We start from the raw sequence: 24,993 nt of genomic DNA, 5'->3' as shown, positions 1-24,993 counted from the left end.
AGCCTAATCATGATGATATTAGACTGTCAATTAAGAATTATTTGCTACGTAGAGAAAAAAAGAGGGGTATTTTTTTCACTATTTATGTCATGAATTATAACTTCCCATGAATTCCTGGAAATATATGGATTTTAGAAATATTTCCTCGAGTATAAATTTCTAAAAATTTACATCACTACCTGAAACCAATTGAAACTACAAAACGAGTTATTAAAAACAATCCCTCAATACATAAGGAACAAAATCTTTATTTTAAGACATAGCAACTTAGACTAACTTTAAGCACAGTTTCAAACAATTTAGCATACTTTTCAGTTCAGTATCAGAATAAAATATATCAGGTTTTCTAGCACTTTTGGAACTTGTGGAGCCTTTTTTAGATTTGTCCTTTGTATGTTTACGCTTTCTAGATACTTTTGCTGCGGGCATTTGTTCTGATTCTGAAATCAATGTTTCAATCTCTTTAACACGCCCTTCTGAATCTATAATCATAATCTGTGAATTATTTTTATCTTCAGAAGGTCTTGCATGTTCCTCCATAACAGGCTGGGGTGGTGAATGATGCTCAACTTCAGTTGACTTCACATGCACATCCTCAACTGAATGAAGTGGCACTGTTTCAACTTTCTCGACACATTGTTTCTCATTTACAGTCACAATTTGTGATTTTTCTGGGATTTCAGTAGACTCTACTACATGCATCTCCTTAACTGACTGTGATGATGCTCCTATTAAAGAAAAAACACTTAAGTCACTTGAAATGGGCTGAGCACAAGGAATTTCTTGAGAAATTGGGATATCATCTTCAGTTGAATTTAATTTAGAGTTGTTTAAATTTTCATTATGTTGCAACTCAATTGACTTGTTTTGCTCCTCAACATTAATATCAGATTTTTTGTTCTGGTTTTCATCATTCATTTTATGATCATCAATTCTAAAAGCTGTTTTAGTCATTTCAAAATTTTGCTGCTTTCCATTAACTTTACCAATGGAATCAGTGACTGGTGTTTTACTCATATGATTCTCAGCTTCTCCATTTTCAGAATAACTATTAATTTTATCCTTTTTTAAATATCCAAATTCATCAACTTCAAAAATGGCCTTTTCTCTACAATTGTCTATTTGTCGTTGATACTGTACAGTATATGTTTGGTTCAAATTGATATTTTCCATTACGTTATTTTGATGTTTAATCTTTGAATATAAAAATTCAGTAGTTTTAAATAGGTCAGGTAAAGAAGAAGAACGGGTTTCACAAAATACAGGTGTTCTGATGTTACATAGATTAGACAGTGACTTGCATTTACTTAATGCACGATTATTTGTATCAACAACTGAAGTGGTACTTTTTTCTTTCAAATTTGAAATAGCTTCAAATTTTAAAAATGATTTCAAAAGTTCCTCCTTACTTGGTATTGTCTGTACTGCTGCAGTTTCAATTAGGCCAATAGAATGAACATCTACAACTGCTGACTCAGCCTTCTCTATTACAACTGCACAAGAAGAGACTTTGTCAGCCCAACCTTAAAAAAGAAAAAGAAATTAACTTAAAAGTTTGTAAGGGGAAATAATTATAGTAAGCAACATATTAAATTTGACATTCAATCCACATTCAGGGCTACAACAAAAGTTCAAGAATGAAATTCCCTGACATTTCTAGGTTTTCCCATAGCTTAAAAAAAAATTCCAGGCTGATGAATGTTGACTTATGTTATTAAATACCAATACAACATATTTTTGATGTAAATAAACCTACTTTATAAATCAATGCTTTAAAAATTATCAAAAATTCTAATCAATATTTAGGTTAACTAAAAATATAAACTAAAAATTTAATTACCTTGATTACAAATGCTTTAAAAAATCAGCAATTCCAATTGGCACTTTATAATTTTGGGTTTTGAAAAAGGACTGGTATCTCAACACACTAAGCAATTTTCTGCAAAACCAGTTCCATTATTGGCGTTTCCAAAAAAAGTTTTAACCCTTTAGAATAAAAAATTTTGAGACTTAAAATTTTTATAACCAACATTCATTTCACGAAAAAGAAAAATTTCAGAGAGAAAGCTATAAAAATACTAATAAGACCACAGTTGCATTGCAGAAAATGTTACAGGGTTCATACTCTATTTGGATGAAAAAATTCCATGACTTTTCCAAGACTTTTTCATGACTTCAATGAAAATTTCCATGACCTTGTTACACGAAGAGAATAGCACTATTTAATCTCAAACTTAGTAATATTTGGAAATGAGCATAAGCAAAATGTCTATATGAATGCCACAGCCTCATTGAAGCACTTACTCGTAATGGAAAAAATATAAGTGCACACTTAAAAAACTATTCTTATTTGTCTTCAACATATAAATTTTCGTAAAGTAAAAATGCAGTGAAACAAATATGATGATGCTTAATTTTTTTTAAAAAAACAGGCAGAATGATATTGAATGGGACAAAGGTTGAATGAGTCATCACTAAGTTTCAATAAATTTGCAGTATTTTGGTTCTTTAAAGTAAAGCCACATAGTTTAGTTCTTTATGTTTCTAAACCAGATCTTTTTTGAAAACAGCATTCAGTAATGAATCAATCTTCTGCTTCAAAAGTATCTTTGTTTTGTTTACAAATTTGCATATTTTCAAATGCATATAAATTAATAGGTTCAGAAATTCCAGGACACTTGTAATTCCCGACACTGAACGTAGTAGTGGGTCGCATGGATTAGTTTTGCGTTTCGTATGTTGGACACTACTGTTTTAGAGCATTAGAATTCCTTTTTTTCTGTATTCTATCGCCTGACTTATAGATCTTTATTTTCTAAAACATTCAACAAATTAAGATAAACTCTGATAAATTTAATAATAAAGTACTTACGAGTGATGGAATCGAACTTGCATGCAATTGAATTGCTTTTTTTTTTTTTTTTTTTGAGTGGGCGTGGCGAAACTAAGAACGTGAAATTTTGCTACTACAGAATATGAAACATAAGAATTGTTGAAAATAACAAAAAATTCAAAATAAGTGATGTTCAGGCAGTAAAATCACATCGAAAAAAATGGAAAGTGGCTGCGACAGAAGTGGATGCAAAGAGATTTAATAATTCAGATTTGATTTTTGAAACGTTCAGTTTTCCACTTTTAATAGCTTTTATGTGCTATACTGTTAAATCACTCAAGATTTCTAATGCTCCTTTAGCTACTGTTCCTTTTTCTTTGTCCAGGATATTTTTCCATGACTTGAAAAAAAATTCCATGACTTTCAATGAAAATTTCAATTTTCCATGACTTTTCCAGGTCTGAAATTCTGTTAATTTTTTTCCATGACTTTCCAGGATTTCCATGACCCGTACGAACCCTGATGTTAGTAATTTCTAGCTAAGCATGGCTTGGCTTTTTTTTCTTTCTTCAGAAGAAGCAAAATAAAATGCAATGATATTTAATCAGAACTTAATGATTTTCACATGATTTCTTTTCTTTTTTCAGCCTTATCAGATTCAGTCTTCAAAAATGAGCTTGAATTTTCTTTCTTTCAATTATCAGGCAAATTTGCATATACAGAATGCAACATTTACCGTACTGCAGCATCTTTGTCTCAATGGCGCAGCAGTTTCACTCATCAGATAGAAAAATTGGAAAGGAATTCCTTGACATTTCCAGAAATGTCAACCCCAATTTGATATTCCCTGATATTTTTAGGTGATTTTCATTTTCCCTGACAATTCCAGGTTTTCCATGTGCATGGCAACCCTGGACATTATGGGGAAAAACTTATAACTATAATAGAAATTATCACTGAATGAACTGAAGTAATACTGGTTTCAGGGTTCAAAAATATGATATTTTCGAAAAAATCCAATATTTTGATATATATTGAATTTTTTGATATATATCCGATATTTTCAATTGGCACAAACGAAAGTCTTCAAAATAGTAAATGCATCCACGAATCACTCTTTATTTTCTTATATTCTTGCCAAATTTTTTTCTTATGTTATTACAATATGTAGACTTAAAATTAAAGTTCCTTTAATTATTTATACCTACTATTTCATTTACACTTTTATCAATTTTAACAGAGTTAATTTAGCATTAGTTGTTTTACTCATTTTTTGTCTGTCAGCTATTTTTACAGTTATATGATTCAGAAATAAAAAATATGCATTAGTAGGTGCACAATGATAAAAACATTTTCTTTTTTTTCTGACCAACATTTAACATTTAACTGGGCACTTTTAATATGAATTAAAATTGTTACATTACTAAAAATTTTATGAATATAAAATACAGTCGAGTCCCGACTTACGCGAGGGATGCATTCCAAGACTCATCGCGTAAGTCGAAATTTCGCGTTGTGGAAAAGGGTATGTGTAAAAACTTTTATAAGCATATCCAATTATTTTATACATTTGTAAATAGCACCTCAAACTGTTAAAAACTATTTTAAACTATACATTACTGTTTCTTACATAAAAACTGAATTTTATTCATATTTTAAATTTAAAAAAAAACTTTTATTCAACATAAAATACTGCTACAATGCACAAAAAAATGATCAGTGGTAAAGAAAGACATTAAATAAACAAGTACGGTACATACAGTACGTAGTAAGAAAAACAAATGCTCGATGGTTTTACTTTACAGAAGATCCAGTAACGATATTTGTAACTTAACAAGAAGTTCTGTCTAGAACTCAACGAGCCTACTTTCCCGTATACCCATACTACTTTCTAGTACCTGATCAATATTCTCAAAATAGCTGAAATCGTAAATTGTTTCAAACATAATTTTTTAATATTTTAAGCTGATTTCTATGAATACAATATGCCTTACTCATCTAAGAATTAGAGGTGTAAATAAATAAATAAATAAATAAATAAATAAATAATCAAATAAAATAGCAGCACCTTTTAAACAAAGCAGCTAATACTTTTTTCCATTAAAAAAAATTCTTTAACCACTTTCAAAACAAAAAGATAATAATTAAAATTAATAAGCTTATTAAAATTAATACATCATATCAAAATATAAAAAAGTTTCTTTTTCCCTTGTTGCCAAAATTAATTTTTTTCATGAATTAATGCACTTACCAAAATAAATAAAAACAATAAAATGCCAACTCAAAGAAATAATTTTCATTGTTAAAAAAAATGTCTGCGCATATCTTTATGTAGAAACATAAATGACTTCGAGTTTATCCGCCGAAAACTGAATACCTAAATTAAAACTTTAGAGTGAAAATAAAAACAAGTCATATTAACAATAATTAATTCACAGTTAAAACCATGGCGTCGGAGTCAATCTTATTTTGGGATAAAGGAGTCGGAGTCGAATATCCAAGAATCAGAGTCGGTCATTTTTCCTCCGTGTAAAGTCGAGGAGTCGGAGTCCGACTAATTGTCGGGCACAGGAGTCGGAGTCAGAGTCAGGTGCCCCTAAATTCTTGGAGTCAGAGTCTGGAGTTAGTAGTGTCAAGAGTTACTTCCAACAAAACTTGTTTGAAGTAAATCCGCCTTCAAGTACGAAATCTACTGACTTTCAGTTTCCCCGTAGGCACTAATGTTAAGGGATTTGAACTGTTCAAAATTGAAACGAAAAATGTTTAAATCAAAAAGATATTTTATACCCATGTTTTTCATCAAAGGCTTTTTCCTACAAAGTTTGTTTGAAGAAAATTCACCTCACAGTTCAGAATTGCCTTGAATTTCCCTGTAGGCGCGAATGTTAAGTTTTTTTGAACTGTTCAAAATTGAACAAAAAATAGTTCAAATCAAAAAGTGAGGTATCCTCACCACGATCTTTCGAACAAAAAAAAATTTGTTTGAATCGAACTATTCACTCAAAAGTTTTTAGGGGGGAGGACACAGACAGACCGACAGACATTTTCCCCCATCTCAATACCCTACTCGTACATTCCAATTTTTAGATATTTATTTAATTTTTTTTTTTTTTGCAATAGTTTGAAAATGCATTAAGCCTTCTTAGACTTTCAAATGTACGTATGGACGATTCACTCATACCTAATTGTCGTGCTACCATCGACACATTTTATAGTTGCTCAAGACCATAATCTTTAGCTTTTCTTTAATTGTCAGAAACATTCTATTTTCCTTTTGATCTCACAAGATGAAACATCGCTCTTAGGTGTCATTATATTTCAACAACTTTTACATTTTGAATGAAAAAAAATGGAAAATGAGTAGTAGTTATTTGTACAAGCGATGTATCCGACTAGTACGATGTGGGAACTTCCGCTCTCAGTGATGCTAAAGGGATGAAGGTCCATTCACGAAAAAAAAGAAAAAAATTAGTAGTCGATAACAAAGCCGACACTTACAGACCGCGATTCCCTTCTGAAAATTTTCGTGTTGCGGACGAGAATTTCGCGTTATGTCTAAAATTCCTTTATTGGTGAAAAAATTTGCATTATAGCCATTTTGCCTAAGTCGGATCGCGTTGTAGCGCAGGAGTCGACTGTACAACTAAATGAAGCAATATTATATTACTTTATTTTATTAATGATGTATTTATACATCATAAAAATATAGTACATAACTTTTTGGTTATTTTTAATAAAAAATCAACAGTATTACTATGATTAATATAACTTTTATATTGAAATTACTATAGTTGAAAAAATAAATATCGAAAATATCACAATATCATGATATTTCCAAAATAAATATTGGATATATATCAACTGATATATATGGGTGAACCCTGACTGGTTTAGTCTAATATGAAGTTTTGTTTTATAACTAATCAAAATTAGAACAAAAAATTATTTGAATGCAACTGCCCTGGTGAAGGTAACTTTCAAACATTAAATTTTCCCTTCAGTTTAGCAAAAGTTGCCTTATCACACAGTTCATACGATTGTGGTTAAAATCAATTCCCTGACTTTGACAGGTTGTGTTTTAGAAAATTCCAGGTTACTCGCTTCCTTCAAAATTAAGCTCAAATAAAAATATTTTTCAAACGTAAAAAAATTGTTTGAAGTAGCAATGGGGAAGAATCGAAACTTTTTCCTTTAGATTTGAATTCAAAACAAAAAAAAATGATTTTTTCCTTCTCTCTTTAAATTTTAAGTTTTTTTTAACATTTTAAATGTTCAAAATTGTTAACTTCCATTTATTACTAGTTGAAAACAAAGTACTTTCAGTTTATTTTAACGTTTTTTTAATGCCATGTGTCATGCACAATATTAGCGTTTTGCAGTAGTACAGGAATCTTTTAGCATTTGGTTTCAGTTCAGAATACTTCTTATTAGTATACCACAAAATATATTGAGAAAATGCAAACTATTTTTCAGTATAATTATGACTAATTTATTGTATTGATCAGAGTACCATATAATGTATAATAACGAAAATCAACATGCGCCAATCATAGGCAGATGACAATTATCACCAGTTTTGTTTTGGTTTTTTCCCCCCTTTAGCATACAAAAGGATACTTTCATTGAAATTAAAAGTGGAAAATAAGAAATTTGTTCTAAATAATCAAAATCCAAAAATTTATTCCAGATTAATTAATTAAATTGGTTATTAAAAAAAAACACAAAAATCTGAAAATGTTGAAAAAAAAAAAAAAACTAAGAGTAGTAAAGTATATGGAGAATTACATGATGTTATATGCATTTAATGCTAAAAAAAACACACAGAGCGGCCAAAGGTTTGGTATTTGGCACTTCTGCCAAATTGCCCCTCATGCTATCTCTAGTGACAACCCATATCACACCTGCCATCCTTAGCAAAAGAAAAAGCTGGAGATTGGATCAAATTTCAAGGGAGAAAAAAGGGAGATTTTAAACGACCTAAACAAGTTTTCATCAAGTACTTCAAAATTAAAATAGACTAATTTAATGTAGAAAATTTAATAAAAAAAATTTATGAAGTTTAATATTTACAAAAAAATCCTCTCAGATTTCTAATATCCTCACTAATTTTTTTAATATCCTTTCAGATTTCTAAAAATTGTTTTAAAACAGCATGCAAGTGGTCTTAACAAAAATTGCGATCATGAAAACGAAACTTTTTGTACAAAAACATGGACATTGCATGTTTTTGATAGTGAATATGCTTATTACATTTAATTTTCTACTAATTAAAACTCATTTCAAACATTTTTAATTTAAATGCAGTAAAACTTTTTCTTTTTATTTCCTCAAAAATAACAAAGCAAACTTGTAAGCGAATTTTCATTTTTTTACACTAGGAAAAAAAAGAAGGCATTTTATGTGCATTTAAGTCTTTTTTTTTCACTAAAATAGACGTCACTTTTTACAATTGATTGCAAAATAGTCGCCTTTTGCCATATTTTAGCTAAAGGTCCTCATAGTTACTTTTCTTTCAAAACAGTAGCTTTAGTTGCCAGTGGCAACCCTGAAAGTAGACTGGTAACATATTGTTTATTTTAATGCAGTGAAGATTTTTTAACTGAGAAAATTAAGTCACAACTAGCCACAAAGGCGCCTAAATTAGCTGCCTGCGGCGCCGGCCTTGCACAATCCGCCTCCAAAGGGTTGGCGTGCAACTCTGTTCTTCGAAGTACTAAAGTACAGCGTCTACGGTGCTGTGCTTCTTTGGCTATACTTAGCAGAAAAAAACTTAAATGACATGTTTTCGGTAAATAAACTGCATTCCTTTCAAAGAAAAAGATGAAAAAATTATCGCATCAAAAAGCACATTGCTTGCATCAGTACATTAATAATAAACAGTGTGTTAATTTTTTTTGCAGCGCAACTCTAGAATCATTCAATTTTGTGTTACGAAACCTTGTAACTATACCATTAACTCAAACTACTGAATAACTTCCGTTGTAAGCAGAAAAAAAAGAGAAACTACAAACGCAGGATAACGTGGCCTTGAGAAAGAAAAACTTTCACTCTGTGAGTCACTTTCACTTAGCCTCTTGCCAGAATGATAGGGAAAAGTGTTACAAAAGAACGACCAATAGGAGAAAATGTTAGGTTTTTAATTGCTTTTAATTAATATCTCCCCTAATTAAAGTCGCACAGCTTTGCTACACATAGCTAATCACGTAGCCAAGAAAATTACGAATCTATCGATAACTGGTTTCATGCTCAGTTTTCTGTTGTCAACCCAGAGTAGCAATGACATACACATACATACAAAGATACTCAGTTTTTAATATGAAAAAATTACACTTAAAAAAATTAACTTTAATAGTACTAATAATAAAAATATTAAGTGTAATTTAGGCCTAAAAAAATCCCTTCACCACATGGAAAACACAGGAGAAAAGGTGGCGACTGAAAATAGAATGAGTAGGCTATTTTTTTTCACAATTTTCTTTTTTAACTTCTAATGAATGTACGGAATTTAGGCAGTATGATTTTTGTGAAGCAGTAAAATCAGAATGTATTAAGGCCTGGTTAAGTAATTTTCAAGTGCAATGTATAAAAGTTAACAGCAATATATATGTGTTAGTAGTATAAAGTGGTTAAAACTGTCAAAAATAGTGAAAAAAAGTTGCAAAATTACAATTTTTTATACCTGACAAACTTTTATAATTGAATGTACAAAACAACGAAAAAAATTTTCTAAATAAGTGGTCCATACAATCCTACAATGCAATCAAAACTTTACATAGTTCAGAAGTTTATTGCTCTGTAAGGAAATAACATGCATACGTGCTTTCCTTTTGTTCTTATCCCAATGACCAGAAAAAATATTTTCAATAAGAAGGCTTCATTACCTGGGATAGTGTTCAAAAAAGTTCTTTCATCTTCAGATACAAGCAAGAAGTTTCTGGCATGATATGGGTTCCATGCAGTTCCATTAAATTTGAAAATCTTTGATTGAAACATACTCATAAGGCTGGAAAGATGAAAAAGAAATTAATTAGTTGTGACAGTTAAATAAATCAAGAAAGTAATATTAAAATTGTAAATATTTTACATGCTCGAATTTGAAAGTTAAGTGATTCTTGCAGTGGTACACTAATTTTTGCAGCCCTTTTGATGAGAAACAGCTAATACATTCACCTCTAAAAATTATGTAACAGCATTTCTTTTTGATTAACTGAATCAAAACCAAAAACTTAATCTAAAAAAATATTTTTTTTTTCTTAACATAGAACTTTTTTTTGCTTTTATCGTGAGAAATCTTTTCTTGTTTGACAACTGAAGTCCACTTTATGAAGAATAGGTTTTGCAACAACATAAGGATTGTCAATAAAAAAATAAAAATAAAAAAAAGGTTGAAAAAAAGGAGGCGGGGGGATTTCCACTCAGGAAAAAAATTAAAAACTGGAAATTTCTAGTATAAAATAATGTACTTAGAAACTAAAAAAAAAAAAAAAAAAATATATATACAGCGCCTGAGGATTTTTTTTTCTTCAAAAATTTTATCTTCATCCCACATGAAAATTTTGACAACGCAGGAAGCTGAAAGATAATAGATCCAGACTTTATAGCAATTCATTTAATTAAATAATCAAATGCAATACTCATGAAATTTCAATCTAACAATAATAGTTTTTATCTAACATGAAATTTTAATCTGACAATAAAACTTATTTCACAGTTTTGAACCCTTCAACTTTTCTATTAGCAATAACACAAAAAAAAGGCAAATATATTACAACCAATTACACAGTGACAAATTTAATATTGCATAAATAATTTTAAATTATGATAGCAAGAGCGTAATACTGTACGTATGTCAAACATTAATCTTTTATTTTGATTAAATGTACAGCTCCTGCATCAGGTACAACAAATTGTGACATCTAAAACACATTCTGTACTTGTGGAGTGTCAGCCCGAGAAACTAATTCAACTGAACTAACGAAAACAAGGTTTGAAAATATGGTACAGATGTGATATACCCCCCATTTGGCGACATTCGATTTTTTTGCACAAAATTAAAATATTTTTCTCGCCAATGAGGCGATAATTTTTTATGCATGGCATCCCTGGCCAAACTAACCTGTGTTTAGCAACCCGAAGGCAATCTTACAGATCTGTTCAAACTTGTTTACTTGGGTTGTTTGGGTTTCACGCAGGAGAGATACGTGGTGTTGTTTCGTGCAATATACCTTACAGGAATGCTTATTTTGTGTTAGTTTAAATTCAGTAGTTGTGTTTTGAAGTAAAAACATTAGAAAATGCCAGTTTCTTCAAACTTGAAGGTTAATTAAAAGTTAACTCCAACGTGGTGTGTATCTGTAACGTGCCATTGTCATATGATGTATTGTTTTAGACTGAGTGAATATTTATACCATATAAAAAGGTAAGTTCTTTATTTTAGAATTCAAAAAAAACCTCTCACTTCCAAAATTCTTTGTTTTTACAAATCCTTGAGGGGTTCTTGTAGTTTTTAACTTTATTTTTACTGTATGTAAATTAATTTTACAGAAATAGTACGGTTATTTTGTTCTAAAAGTTAATTCTTATCGATGCCACGAATTATTTAGACATTCTATTAACGTGCCTCCTTTAGGTACTGAATTTTATGTTAACAATTGAAAGTTCTTTCGGTTGTACTCTTAAAAATGCTGAATTTTATTAATAAATCTGCACAATAATGGTGCATATTTCACACTTAAAACTGTGTCATTATTGTACACTGAACGGAAGGAGCCACCCTTGGGTGTCTCCATGAAAATATACATAACTGTGACCATACTCCGACTGTAATGTATATTAACAGTCGGAGGGATAACGGACCGAGCGGAGCGAGGTCTTGGCGAGCCAGAGGTCTCATAGTACTTTCGTAATGAGACCGAGGCAGGGCCGGCGAGCCGAGGTCTCATTACGAAAGTACTATGAGACCGAGGGCTCGTATCCCGGAGAAATGATGAAAAAAAAATTAATGCATTAATTTCGACTTGTAATTAATACAATAATTTATTTCATTGTATTTTAATATGTTTACAAAAAACCCCGGTCCTGTACATTTTTGAAGCATATATTCGTGATGTTTTTTGTTGTGCTTTTATGTTGTTTTTATATATATTGTGTTCTGAAGTGCTTTGATCATGTTTTTTTATCTGATTTTTTCCTGTTGGCGCTAAAAAAGCATCGCTAAGAACGATGTATGACATATGTCGTCATACATCGTTTTCTTGGCGACGCTTTCTTGGCGCCAACAGGAAAAAGTCGCCAAGGGTGGGGTATATCACACCAGTTCCGAAAATATCATGATATTTTCGAAAATATCCGATATTTTGATATATATTGAACATTTTGATATATATATATTGAACATTTATTAATGCATTAATTTCGACTTGTAATTAATACAATAATTTATTTCATTGTATATTGAACATATATTGAACATATATATATATTGAACATTTTGATATATATATATATATATATCCGATATTTTCAATCAGCAGAAACTGGTCTTAAAAACAGTAAATGCATCCTCAAAAACTCTTTATTTTCTTATATTATTATTACACTAAGTAGACTTAAAATTGAGATTTCTTTTGTTATTTATGTCTTACTTCATTTTACATTTTTATCAACATTAATGGAGTTAATTTAGCATAAGCATTTTTGCTCATTTTTCTTCTGTTAGCTTCTTTTATAGTTATATGATTGAGAAATAAAAAATATGCATTAGTCGGTGCACAGTCACAAGACATTTTCTTTTTTTCTGCAAAGCGCTTAATATTTAAGCATTTTTACTATGAATTAAAATTGTTACATTACTAATAATTTTACGAATATAAAATACAAGTAAAAAAGGAATATTATACTACTTTGTTATATTAATGATGTACTAATATATCATAAAAATATATTACATAACTTTTTGGTTATTTTTAATAATAAATGAACAATAATACTATGATTAATAGAATTTTGTACTGGAAATACTGTGGTTGAAAAAATAAATATCCAAAATATCAAGATATTTTCAATATAAATATCAGATATATATATTGTGATATGTAACATGATATATATCGGCGAATCCTGAACGAAAATAAAGCATTCAAACGCCACATGTCTTTGAAACGAAACAGTGGATCCGCTCCTTCTTGTAAGTTACATACATTGGATTTGCACTCCTTTTAAATGTTTTATTCGGAAGAGCATATTGCTATGAGAAACAGTTTAAGGAATGAAATTTGCTTATCTTCTTGAATTAGAAAGATTGTCTAAATTTTTGGGATATGGTTTTTGGTGCTTTTTCTTTTCAGTGAAAATCAGTTTCATCTAGCCAAAACTACAACACAGCCTGACAGCCGGACTTTAGACCCTACTGGTCCGATGGAACACTGACTTTTGTTTTGGAAGGTGTGCTTTAGTTGGTGTTAGTACTTTTTAGGTATACTTAAGTGTAAATTGGAAACATAAAATTTGTAGCTGCATAAAAAATAAACTATGATTTATCGGTTTTCTCTTCCTAGAGTTAACTTCTACCTCTACCAAGTAGAACTAATAAATAAATGAAACCTCTACGCAGCTGCCTGCCTCACAATTATGCTGATTACCTACAAGAAACTATCCATAAGAAAAGTATATGCATATTGTATCAGAGTAATTTTACTCACTATCATACCAAATTTTTTTAACTTTTTCTTCACCTCTAGTATAATGCATTAAAAGAAAATTTTCTAAAAGGCTATCGAAATCCTATTCTTATTAAAGTTACTACAAAAGTCATAAAAATGCTGAGAAGCAACACCCTTCATTATCAACAAAATCCTACAAGGCTTATGTAAATTAAACCAGCGGTAGAAATTTACAAAAATTAGTCACTGGAACTGGTTGCAATAGGACCAATATATCTTTATAGTCGCTTTTTCATATGTACTTGATTTCTCTCTCGTAATGTGGTATCCGATGATTATATTTCGTATTCTGATTGTTTTCAGCAGAAGGTATATTTGGATCATACCATTTTGTTGTAAATGCAGCTATTTTTAAAATGTAAGAATACCTAAAATGACAATAGACAAGTGAAGTAAAGGACACTAACACTTTTTTCCACAGCCCAAATTAAGGCTGATTGGTTGTCTTCTTTAGAAGCACGTGGGATTGCGTACCGATCAACCCCGCATAAAATGGAACTCTGCATTCGAGGAGGCGTGGCGAAGTGCGTTAGTTAAATTAATATGTGAAACCAATATTAATTTAACTAACGTGACAAATGGAGTCCCCCCCCCCCCATCAGTAATTTTCAATACACATGTCTGAGGGACTGAGAACAAGAAGAGAATAGCGAGCATTGTTCTGCAACATCAAAACTAGTCAGAATTTAGTCAACAAAATTTTATCTATGTTATTGTTTTGAGGGGAGGGGGGATTCGCAACTCCAATAAACTATAGGGGCGCCGCAGCAGCTGTCTAATGACAGATGAGAAAGGTAAAACAAACAAATACAGTAACTTATAACTTGCTTTGACGCTTAGTGAATGACTAATTTTTCATCATGTTTGTGGGAAGCTTTCTTTTCTATTCTTCTGAAATTACATTACACCACAAACTGTCGTAAGCCTGTAATTTTATCCAAAGAAAACATGTAGAATGGAATGTTTAACCTTTTTTGGTAGTAGTGTTAATCACTGTAAGGTAGCGTGTTCGAGCTCTGGAGTTGCGAATAGAGTGGTCTATAGAAATTAACATACAATGGCTCCCAAAAGTGTTTGTACACCTACGACTTTCAACGAAATAAGCCCATATGCATTGGTTAGAATTAATATTTCGGAATAGGTATTTAATTATAAGATCTATGATATATTTTTAACAAAACTACACAAAAATTTTTAATAAAACATTAAAACATAATTTTTTAAAAATCAAAAACCAAAAAGTGCCGGAAATTTTATCTCACAAAAATCTTCGTACACTTTGAAAAAATGTAAAAAAATTAGTAAATAATCCAACATTTTACAAAATTATTATTAAGTAGAATATCATGCAGTATTAACAACAGCTTTTAAACGTCTGGCAATAGATTTCATTGCTTTTTCTTTCTTTTTTATGCAATTTCTGAATAAGTGTTCAGCCGCACTTCGAGTCTTCCTGTTTCTAGTTCACTTTTCGTTTCAATGGTGTATTTTCGTAATCTAGCCACCAGATATCTCCAAATATGTTCCATTAAGTGTAAATATGGTGATTGAGGTGATATTTCTAAGTTTAAGGACAATTTTTGAGGCACCAAACGCAAACGTGTACTTCTTATCGCTATCTTTGTTAAAAAACAAAGTTGTTTCGATTACCAAATTTTGGGCTAATAGTTTAAAATTGGTTTTTTAAATATTTAAATGAACAGCATAATTCATTATTTCATCAAAAAATTCCAAATTTCCAAGTCCTGATGCTGTTATGCACCCTCACACAAGAACACTTTTAGCGTCCTGATTAACTGACCCAGCTAAGTTCTTAAGATTAAATTCCTCATTTTTTCTTCTATGGATAATTCCACAACAATTGAACACAAAATATTTTCATCTATAAGTAAGATGTTGTTCCAAAACTTTTTGAGCTTATTTATCATTGATTTTACAACGGAAAGCGTAAGCTTACTGTTTTTCGCACGAACAAGAAAATTTCTGCGTGAAGAGCAGGGGTCTGTCCAGAATTTTTCACAGGGTACGTTTTTTGTGAAAAATCAATTATTTTTGTGAAAAAGAAATTAATTTTGTGAAAAATCAAATTTTGCAAAAAAAAAAAAATTTTGAAAAACCGAAATTTTTGAATTTTGAGGTGGCGCAAACTGCATCATTGACACTGAATATTTAGTGTTTTCCCTCTTTTCTGTTAAGAATATCATTCTTGAGTTTTTCGAGTATTGTAGTATTGGAGGGTGGCATCGCTCTTTGGGAGATGGGTACCACTCAAGTATCAATATTTATTTACCATTCTGCATTATGTTAAATTATACTAGAAATGTTATATGTATAGTATTTAAAATAATTGTAATAAAGAAATTCAGGCAGGGGTTCAGCATTTAACTTTTTGAATCAAGACATTGTTAAAAAACACAAAATTTTGTTTAAAATTTATGAACTCCATGATTTTTACAAAAACAAACAAATATTTTAATTGTTTACCTCTTAAAAAAGCGTACTAAACATCGAAAATTTGAAAAATCAGATTCCCATATCGGATGCAAACAGATCGCAATCCTCAAAGTGAAAACATCAAAAGTATAAAAACGGCTTGTAAAATAAATATTTCTCATAAAATTATTTTAGAATTGCAATTTAGAGTCCTATGATAAACATTTCATTAATGTCTGGACACAGTTGAATCAAAAATCAATAAAAAATGAACCATTGATTCAGTATTTAAATTTTTGACTCATAATAGAAAATGGAATTCCGCTTTAAAAACTTAAAATAAGTGTTGTTACAAAAATAATGAGACTTTTCATTCATTTGCATCCTAATAAAGCGAAGTTAGCTTGAAAAAAGAAGAAAGTATGATTCTCATAACGAATCTAAAAAGATTGCGCTTTTCAAAATGTAGGCATCTAAAGAAAAAACGATGAATAAAAGAGTTTATTTAAAATTAATTATCCTTTTTAGCATCGAAAAATCAAACCCATATAACTTTCTCCCAAAATAACAGTTAAACATCGCACCCGCCACGCCAGATGCTAAGTGACGATAAGTTTAAAGTTGGTAACCCTATCTAAAGCGATCACATTCATCCCCCCCCCCCCCATTCCTACTATCCTTTGCAGTCCTAAGTTCATTTCGCTGTATATTATTGTTTATTAAATCATGAGTGGGGAGAAAAATGCTTACGACTGACTTTTTCAGAGAAGTTTGCAACACCACTGAATAAAACAAACGAGCGAAATTATAAACCAAACCGACTTTCAGCTGTTAATTTCTTTCATAGAAACCAACAACAAGCATTTATTAGGCCTTAGTAGTTATTTATTCCTTGCAGGAGCATCACAAGAGCACCCTTTTTAGCCTACTTTCCCAGTAAAAGTCAGAAAAAGAAGAAAAAAGCATGAAAGAAGGCTTAATGCATCTTAAAAATATCCCGAAAAACAAAAAAAACTCAAAAAGAAATAAAATAATTAAATAAATATCGAAAAATTAAAAATTGGAAAGTAGGGTATTGAGATGGGGGAAAATGTCTGTCAGTCTGTCTGTCTGTCGGTCTGTCTGTCTGTCCCCCCCCTAATAACTTTTGAATGAATAGTCCGATTCGAACAAACTTTTTTGTTCGAAAGATCTCGGCGAGGACACCTCATTCCCATATTTCACTTTTTGATTTGAACTATTTTTTGTTCAATTTTGAACAGTTCAAAAAAACTTAACATTAGCGCCTACGGGGAAATTCAAGGCAATTCCGAACTATGAGGCGAATTTGCTTCAAACAAACTTTGTAGGAAAAAGCTTTTGATGAAAAACTTGTATATAAAATATCTTTTTGATTTGAACAATTTTCCGTTCAATTTTGAACTGTTCAAATCCCTTAACATTAGCGCCTACGGGGAAACTGAAAGTCAATGTAGATTCCGTACTTGAAGGCGGATTTACTTCAAACAAATTTTGTTAGAAATAGCTCTTGACGCCAAATTCCAGACTCCGACTCCGAGAATTTAGAGGCACCTGACTCCGACTCCGATTCCTGTGCCCGACAATTAATTGGACTCCGACTCCCCGACTTCAACTCTGACTTTGTAGCTTTGGCAAAAATTTATGGACAAATGACTAACTCCGATTCTTGGATATTCGACTCCGACTCCTTTATCTCAAAATGAGATCGACTCTGACTCCGCAGCTATGGTTTTAACTGTGAAATACTTATTGTTGATATGACTTTTTTTTATTTTCACGCTAAAGTTTAAATTTAGGTATTCAGTTACCGGCGAATAAACTCGAAGTCATTTATGTTTCTACATAAGATATGCGCAGACGATTTTTTTTTTTTTGACAAAGAAAATTATTTCTTTAAGTTGACATTTTATTGTTTTTTTTTTTTTTTGTTTTAGTAATTACATTAATTCATTTTAAAAAATGTTTTTGGCAACAGGGCAAAAGAAACGATTTTTTTTTTTTTTTTTGATATGATGTATTTATTTTAATGAGCTTATTAATTCTACTGATTAATTTTTCATTTTGAAAGCTGTTAAAGATTTTTTTTTTATCTAAAAAAGTGTATTAGCTGCTTTGTTTAAAAGTTGCTGCTATTTTATTTATTTTTTGATGAGTGAGGAATATTTTATTCCTAGAAATCAGCTTAAAGTATTTTAAAAGTATGTTTGAAAAAATTTGCAATTTTAGCTATTTTTGAGAATATTGATCAGGTACTAGAAAGTAGTATGGGTATACGGGAAAGTAGGCTCGTCTAGTTCTAGACAGAACTTCTTGTTTTTTTTCTTTTGCAAAACTATATAGCAGATTTTGTATAAGTTGATACCTCTAATATAACTTTAAAAAAGGTTCCAAACATGCTGCGTTATTTTGATTTGAGATTTGCTCTTCCAATAAACAATTTGTGAAAGATCCGTTTTTGTTTATCAGAATTTTGTGAAGGGTACGTTTTGGTTGATCATATTTTTGTGAAGGGTCTGTTAACGGACCCAAATTTCCTCTGGCCAGACCCCTGAAGAGGTCCCCTTTAATTCAGCTAATCAGAGAACTTGGCGAACAATTTTAGGTAAAAATTAAACATAAAATATTTCATTCAATTCTGCAGAAACTTTTTCAGCGCTCAAATGTGTATTTTTCATAATTGTTTCAACCGAAAATCTCAGATCACGCTTTGTTAACTTTGCCAGTTGACCTTTTCTTACCTTGTTTTCAATCTGATTCTTGTCTTTAAAGCATTTTACCAAGCACTTCACTATAGAATGGTATATATTAACTAATTTAGAGACATTTCAAACCAATTTATGACTAGTACTGTGAGGGGAAAAAAATCAAATTTCGAATCGTGTTTATTGTTTTCTATGCATACCTGCCATTTAAAAATAATAAGCAGAATATTATCAAAAAAATAAATAAAAATTAATGCAAGACTTTACAGTGTCATTACAATGCAAAAATAATAAAAAAAAACCACATATGATAATTTTAATCATGAATTTATTCGAAAATATTTCAGTGTACGATGAATTTTGTGGCGTATTTTTTCTGTCTCATCGTTTTTTGACAAATTTCAAAAATAAAATCTGGTAATATTTTGAAAAAAAAACTGGGTTTTATTCAGAATGGCTAGGAATGGTGTGAAAAAAAAATTGGACTTCATATTCAAATTCAGTTTTGCGTTATTTTGCTTTTACTACAAAACTTCAAAGGTGTACGAACACTTTTGGGAGCCACTGTATATTTCTGTCAAGGTGGACTTCAAAATTGTAAATAATGGTGCTAGCTTTTCTACAAGCGTTTTAAAACATTATGACGCTAAAAAAAATTCAATGGAAAACAGAAATAAAAATCTGCACAACTGATCTCTGCTACTATTTAAATTTATATTCTACTGATCTGATGGATGTTTTTGTGGTTCCGGACCTGTGGAACGCTGTTAATTTTGAGCACTGCAGTTAACCACAACTTACAGAATAATTGGAATTTAGAATTGTTTCAAGAAGATTTTTAAAAAAATTTAAAGCAGACAGATACATGTTTTAAAGAAGCATTATGAGAAAACAGATAAATATTAAGAATAAATTTTGCAACTTTCGTTCTCTTAAGTTCGAATCGAGCAGCAAGTAAAGGAAGAACACGAAACATGGTAATTGAAACCGAAAATGCCAGTTTTATAGCAACACGCCTCGCTTTGCTCTTTTTAGTAAAATGATAGCATTTAATTTCCGTAAGAAAAAGTACAACTTACGAGTAAAATGCCCATTGCAATTAATCAAATTACAAAAAAATATAAACACAAGCACGAAAAGTGCGGGAAGTTTATTGTTGCCAAACTCAGGATATAGAAAAAAAGTGTAAGCATGGAGTTATCTGGAGTAAAGTATCCGAAGCTAAAGTAGCAATACACTCAACCGTCCGCCATCTTGGGTCTTACGGCTGCTTTTCTCCTATCTCGACACTGGAGAAATAATGTGTTTCGCTTCTTAAAACGTGTCTCTTTGCTTTGGATGTTTACATATTTCTAATCGTAACGTGAAGGACTGACAATTCCTGTTTAAAGATGCAGGGGTGCCCCCCCCCCTTCGAGCAAAGGCGCCTCCCCCTAAAAATCGCAAAGACCCCGCCCTAAAGAGAGAAAATTCCCCTCAAAACAACCCCCTCTAAAAAATTCAATGGCGCAGTCTGCGCCATCCCCCCCCCCCTAGGTGGGCACCCCTGAAGGTGTTAAGTTTTACCTTGGTAAAAGAAAAAATATATTATTAATTTGTACAACAGTAAATAGATGCTTCGAAAGAATTTTCGATCATTTTGAAGAATAATTTACGTTTATTTTCTTTATAAAGACTTTCGGAGTTGCGAATTACTTGAAATATCTTACTAATATTATATATGCGAAAGTTTGTCCGTATGGATGTATGGATGTATGGATGGATGTATGGATGTTTGTTACTCTTTCACGCAAAAACTACTGAACGGATTTTGATGAAACTTTACAATAATATAGCTTATGCATCAGAATAACACATAGGGTAGTTTTCGTCCCGTTATGGGGGCAAAACCGCCTTAGGGGGGCAATAAAACACAATTTTTGTATAAATTCTCTAATATTGGGATGAAAAAATACTTGCACATATTTACATTATATGTCCATCGAAAGCTCTGATTTTTCTGCTGAAGATGGCACCTGTTCGAAATTTCTAAGTAGAATAAAAAACGAGTTATGAGCTTTTTAGATCCATGTTCGAAGGCTTTCCTCAACTCAATACAATATTTAGTGTATCATCTCAACTCCCTATCGATAGCGACAATTGTTGTATTGTTGACTTTCTTTGCTTTTCGTGATTGTTCAAGGCTTTTCTCAAGTCAAATCTTGAAGTAAGATTTTTGCACAAGATTGGCAAATAATACATGATTTGGCTAATGATTTTCCATTTAAACGGAACTTTAATGTAATTAATGGTTTTTATTATTATTTATGCTGATTGAACACTTACTCATTATCCAAACAACCAGCAGATCGCCAAAATTTTTGCAGAAAGATTTCCGTAGCTGATGCATTTGGCAGTTTTTTCAACGTTGCTGTTTTTGAAGCCGAAGACTACGTCATAATGTTTCTCAGCTTTCACCATGTAAACAAAATATCGCCAATCAAAGAATTTTCAAAAGACTTTTTTTACTGTGTTAAATAATCCAGCAACTAAATTAGGCAAATCCATAAACAGCACAAAAACTTCCATTAATTTTCCTTTTTGCACAATTTCAAAAAATCACCAAATTGTATTACTTATTTTGGTAACATTTCGGATGAAACTGTTTAGCGCCATTTTATGGTGACCAAAAATATCTCAGCATCTGGCGACGATATCTCTGTAACGAAAATTAATATCATATCGTTTTACAAAGTAAGGAAAGAATGGGGGAGCATCATCGAAGGTACCCCGAAACGACTTTCGCAAATTCGGTAAAATCGCACCAAGAACCACAAAATGATTGAAATTTCCCGAAATAACTAAAGCAAGTATAAGGGGATTACGAGAGCAGCTACTTTTTTTTAATCACTTCGTACTTCATTAGCCATACAGAGAACGTTTTAGACTCCATGTTAAAAAAAAAGGATCAACAGATTAATCTTTTTAAATATGAGAAGATTATTTTCATGTTTTTTAAATTTGTATATGCTTAAATATAGTGCTTTCGTTTCTAAATCAATACTACTTTGTTCTTTATACTTATTGCTATTTTAGTTTTATGGGTAAGGAAGAAACTCGATTTTTAATCACGTCAAAAAGATGTGTTTTAAATTCTTTCACTTAAAACAGAAAACAAAAGCAAGTAACGATTTTTTTCTAATAATTATTACTGACCCAGGCAACGCCGGGTATTTTTGCTAGTTTTAAATATGCGAATAACATTTAGAAAGATGGTGCAGTAAAATGATTAAATGTGACTTACATTAAATATGTTGTCACAAATTGTTTGAAACTTGTGCAACAGTTTGAACTTACTCATGTAACGTGTTATATTTCATATTACTAATTTGTGTTGTTTTAATGTTGAATATTGTTCACTTTTTTGAAAATTACCAAATTTATTTTTGCTTATTTAACTATAATAGTAAGGTTTTATCTTCAGCAGGACTCTTGCTGCTTTTCTTTTCATTTTACCAACAATTGCTTGTTCGTCAATAATTTTTCAGTTTTAGAATGTGTTGTCAGCTCAAAATTTTCGGAAACTGCAACCCAAAAGTTTTGGAAATTCCGGATCACGAACACCCCAGTCTCAAAGAAACTGGTATTTTTTTGATTCAAAACATTTCTCAAAATTAGCCAAAAATATCTGTGAGAGAACTACACCACCTTTTGGTAATTCTAGAAGCTTCAATTATGTAGCCACACTTGAATATTTACTATAAAATATTCTCCACATTTTTACATACAAGATTTTAAGGTGACATAATAATCGCAACATTGATATTCTTTTAATTTGCCAAGTGTGCTTCTTATAAAAAGCCAAATTGATTTTTGAATAATAGATCAAAATTAATTCCACCTCCCCTTCCCCCACCCCCATTGTAAAAATAAGAATTCCAAAATGAAAGTTTCCTCTTAGATAAACTTTGAAAATTAAACGGGTGGGGGGAGGTGCAGGAGAAGAGTTATAGGGCTCTCTCGTGGAAATTTTTCGAAGTTAAAATCCTAAGCAACGAAGTTTTCAAGCGATATTCAATAACGTTAGGAACAGTAGCGTAACTATGGGTTCTAGCGCCCCTGATGAACTAAAGAAATTGTCCCCCCCCCCCAGGGTCGCCCACATGGAAAGTCACCGGAGGTCATTGTGACCTCAAAAAAAAAATTTTTTTTTTTTTTTTGGAACATTTTAAGTAGTCGATTCGACAAATAGGAGGCAGCATTGTAATTCTTTTTCTTATTTTCTTTTTACTTCCTTTTGGGGGCCGTGGTAGCCTGATCGGTAGGGCATTGGACTCGGGGCCGGAGGGGCTCGGGTTCGATCCCCGCTGGTCGAAGACCCACCGTCGTCATTAAAGGGGACTGGGCGACGTTAAATATGCTCGTGGTCTCAATGTCCTCCAAGTGAAACGATACCTCTGGGGGTGCTAGTACCAGGTAGCTATTAGCTCTTGGACTAGCTCTAAATTCTCATTAACTGTCCGATCCGGTGATGGTGCTGCCATCTATCGGTATATAAAATAATGGAGGCAAGGCACATAGTATGCAGATCCCTCGACATAATACAGTTGTAGTCAGTTGTGACTCTTGAATAGAAATAGAAATAGAAATACTTCCTTTTACAAAAAGAAAAAAAAGGAAGTATTGTATTCGAGAAAATTTTTGCACTCAAAAATCCATCTTAATTTCCACCTTACTCATCCCCGAATGAATGATGAGGTTTTTTTTCGACTTACCACACGTGGATAAGTGCCTAAGAACGTATAGACACGCAAAATATCCATTTTCACGATTCCCGAGTTAATTACAACGCGTTTTCTCGTGACGTCTGTAAAAAGGAAAGAAATGCATATATGTCGCATAACTCAAGAACGGTATCTCCTAGAAAGTTGAAATTTTGTACGTAGACTCTTAGTGGGGTCTTGTGCACCTCCCCTTTTGGTTGCATTCGGGTGTTTCTAAAGGGTCTTCTTTTGCACCTTTTTGAGGGGAAATCACTGTTAATTTCGATGCAAACTCAAGTGGTGTTATAATTTGGCGGATACTTGGCGATATATCGCCAAGTGTGCGCCAAAGTCTTTTGGTCGCCGACTTGGCGATTTTTTTTTTTCTTTTTTTTTAAAAATCTGATTTCAGTTTGGCCACTGTTGGCATAGGCGGATTTAGGACTGATTTCCTGGGGGGGGGCAGGATTTTTTTTTTTTTTTTTGAGCAATATTAGTTGTAATCAAGGCTGGATTTATATGCATAGATTTAATGTGACCCTAAGCTGTTTCAGCTTTTTGGTATCTTTTGTAGACCTGGACAACTTTTCTTTCGGTGGGAAAAAAGGCCAAAGTGCCCCCCCCCCCCACTGTGCATTATACATATGGTACTAGATGGGAAATGGTGTCTCTTTTAATTAGGGAATATACCCAATTTTAGGGGGTCCGGGGTTTTCCCCCCTGTAGGAATTTTTGTAAAATAGATATAAAATTCTGCATTCCCTAGTAAAAATGACCGGCTTCTGCCACCTTAGAAAAAAGCCGGTACCCCCCCCCCAAGCCTTCAGCCGTCTTGCTGCAAGCCGGTACCGCCTTCAGCCGTCTTGCTGCAAGCCGGTACCCGCCTTCAGCCGTCTTGCTGCAAGCCGGTACCGCCTTCAGCCGTCTTGCTGCAAGCCGGTACCCCGCCTTCAGCCGTCTTGCTGCTAGCCGGTACCCGCCTTCAGCCGTCTTGCTGCTAGCCGGTACCCGCCTTCAGCCGTCTTGCTGCTAGCCGGTACTGCCTTCAGCTTGAAGCTGGTACCGTCTTTGACCACCTAACTTGAAGACTGTCAAAGGCAGTACTAGCTTCAGGCAAGATGGTTCTATCACCTTTACAGCCTTTGACTGTCTTGATCAAAGCCGGTATCAACTTTCACCCCAATTGGTGAAAACTGTCATTGCTCAGTGCCACATTGTACCAAAGAGGAAAATCTACAGTTAAGTACCGATGACAATTTGAAAGATCAAGCAAGCAATACTAGTTTGGTTAATGATACAAAAAAAAAAAAAAATCCATTCGGTACCATCAAATCAGACAAAATATTGAAATTCTTGTCAAAAGGCACACGGCAACTAAACTTTGATTGCATACTTGCATACTTTTTATGATATTATACGTGCAGAATATTGATAGCGATAAGATTAAAATTTTTGTTCGTATAACTTCTTTGTTTTTTCACTATTCTGCAAACATAATAACAAAACATTATTTAAACTAATAAGATGCCAATTATAAGTAA

General features: G+C 32.0%; 1 protein-coding gene across 2 annotated transcripts; it reads right to left on the bottom strand.

Moving 5' to 3' along the window:
• Nucleotides 1-232: 232 nt before the first annotated feature.
• LOC129226146 (uncharacterized) lies at nucleotides 233-19,879 on the bottom strand. Of its 2 annotated transcripts, XM_054860746.1 has the most exons (4): nucleotides 19,790-19,879; nucleotides 9,715-9,836; nucleotides 1,410-1,523; nucleotides 233-728 (listed from the first exon to the last, which is right to left on the bottom strand). In XM_054860746.1, exons 2-4 carry the CDS (start codon nucleotides 9,830-9,832, stop codon nucleotides 268-270), a joined length of 693 nt encoding a protein of 230 aa, XP_054716721.1. In that variant the 5' UTR covers nucleotides 9,833-9,836; nucleotides 19,790-19,879; the 3' UTR covers nucleotides 233-267. The 2 variants fall into 2 exon arrangements, with proteins under 2 accessions (XP_054716721.1, XP_054716720.1); XM_054860745.1 differs by having other exon boundaries at nucleotides 233-1,523.
• Nucleotides 19,880-24,993: the final 5,114 nt, after the last annotated feature.

Source organism: Uloborus diversus, chromosome 7 (assembly GCF_026930045.1).
Source record: "Uloborus diversus isolate 005 chromosome 7, Udiv.v.3.1, whole genome shotgun sequence".
Lineage (NCBI taxonomy): Eukaryota > Metazoa > Arthropoda > Arachnida > Araneae > Uloboridae > Uloborus > Uloborus diversus.
The sequence above is the reverse complement of the archived record's forward strand: the minus strand, read 5'-3'. Positions and strand labels throughout refer to the sequence as shown.

What these genes read in the sequence shown, in the direction of transcription:
- LOC129226146 (XM_054860745.1), bottom strand. Translation starts at nt 9,832, where the DNA reads ATGAGTATGTTTCAATCAAAGATTTTCAAATTTAATGGAACTGCATGG. An exon ending in TTTTTTGAACACTATCCCAG is followed by an intron (nt 1,524 to 9,714) that starts GTAATGAAGCCT and finishes TTCTTTTTTAAG; the next exon opens with GTTGGGCTGACAAAGTCTCT.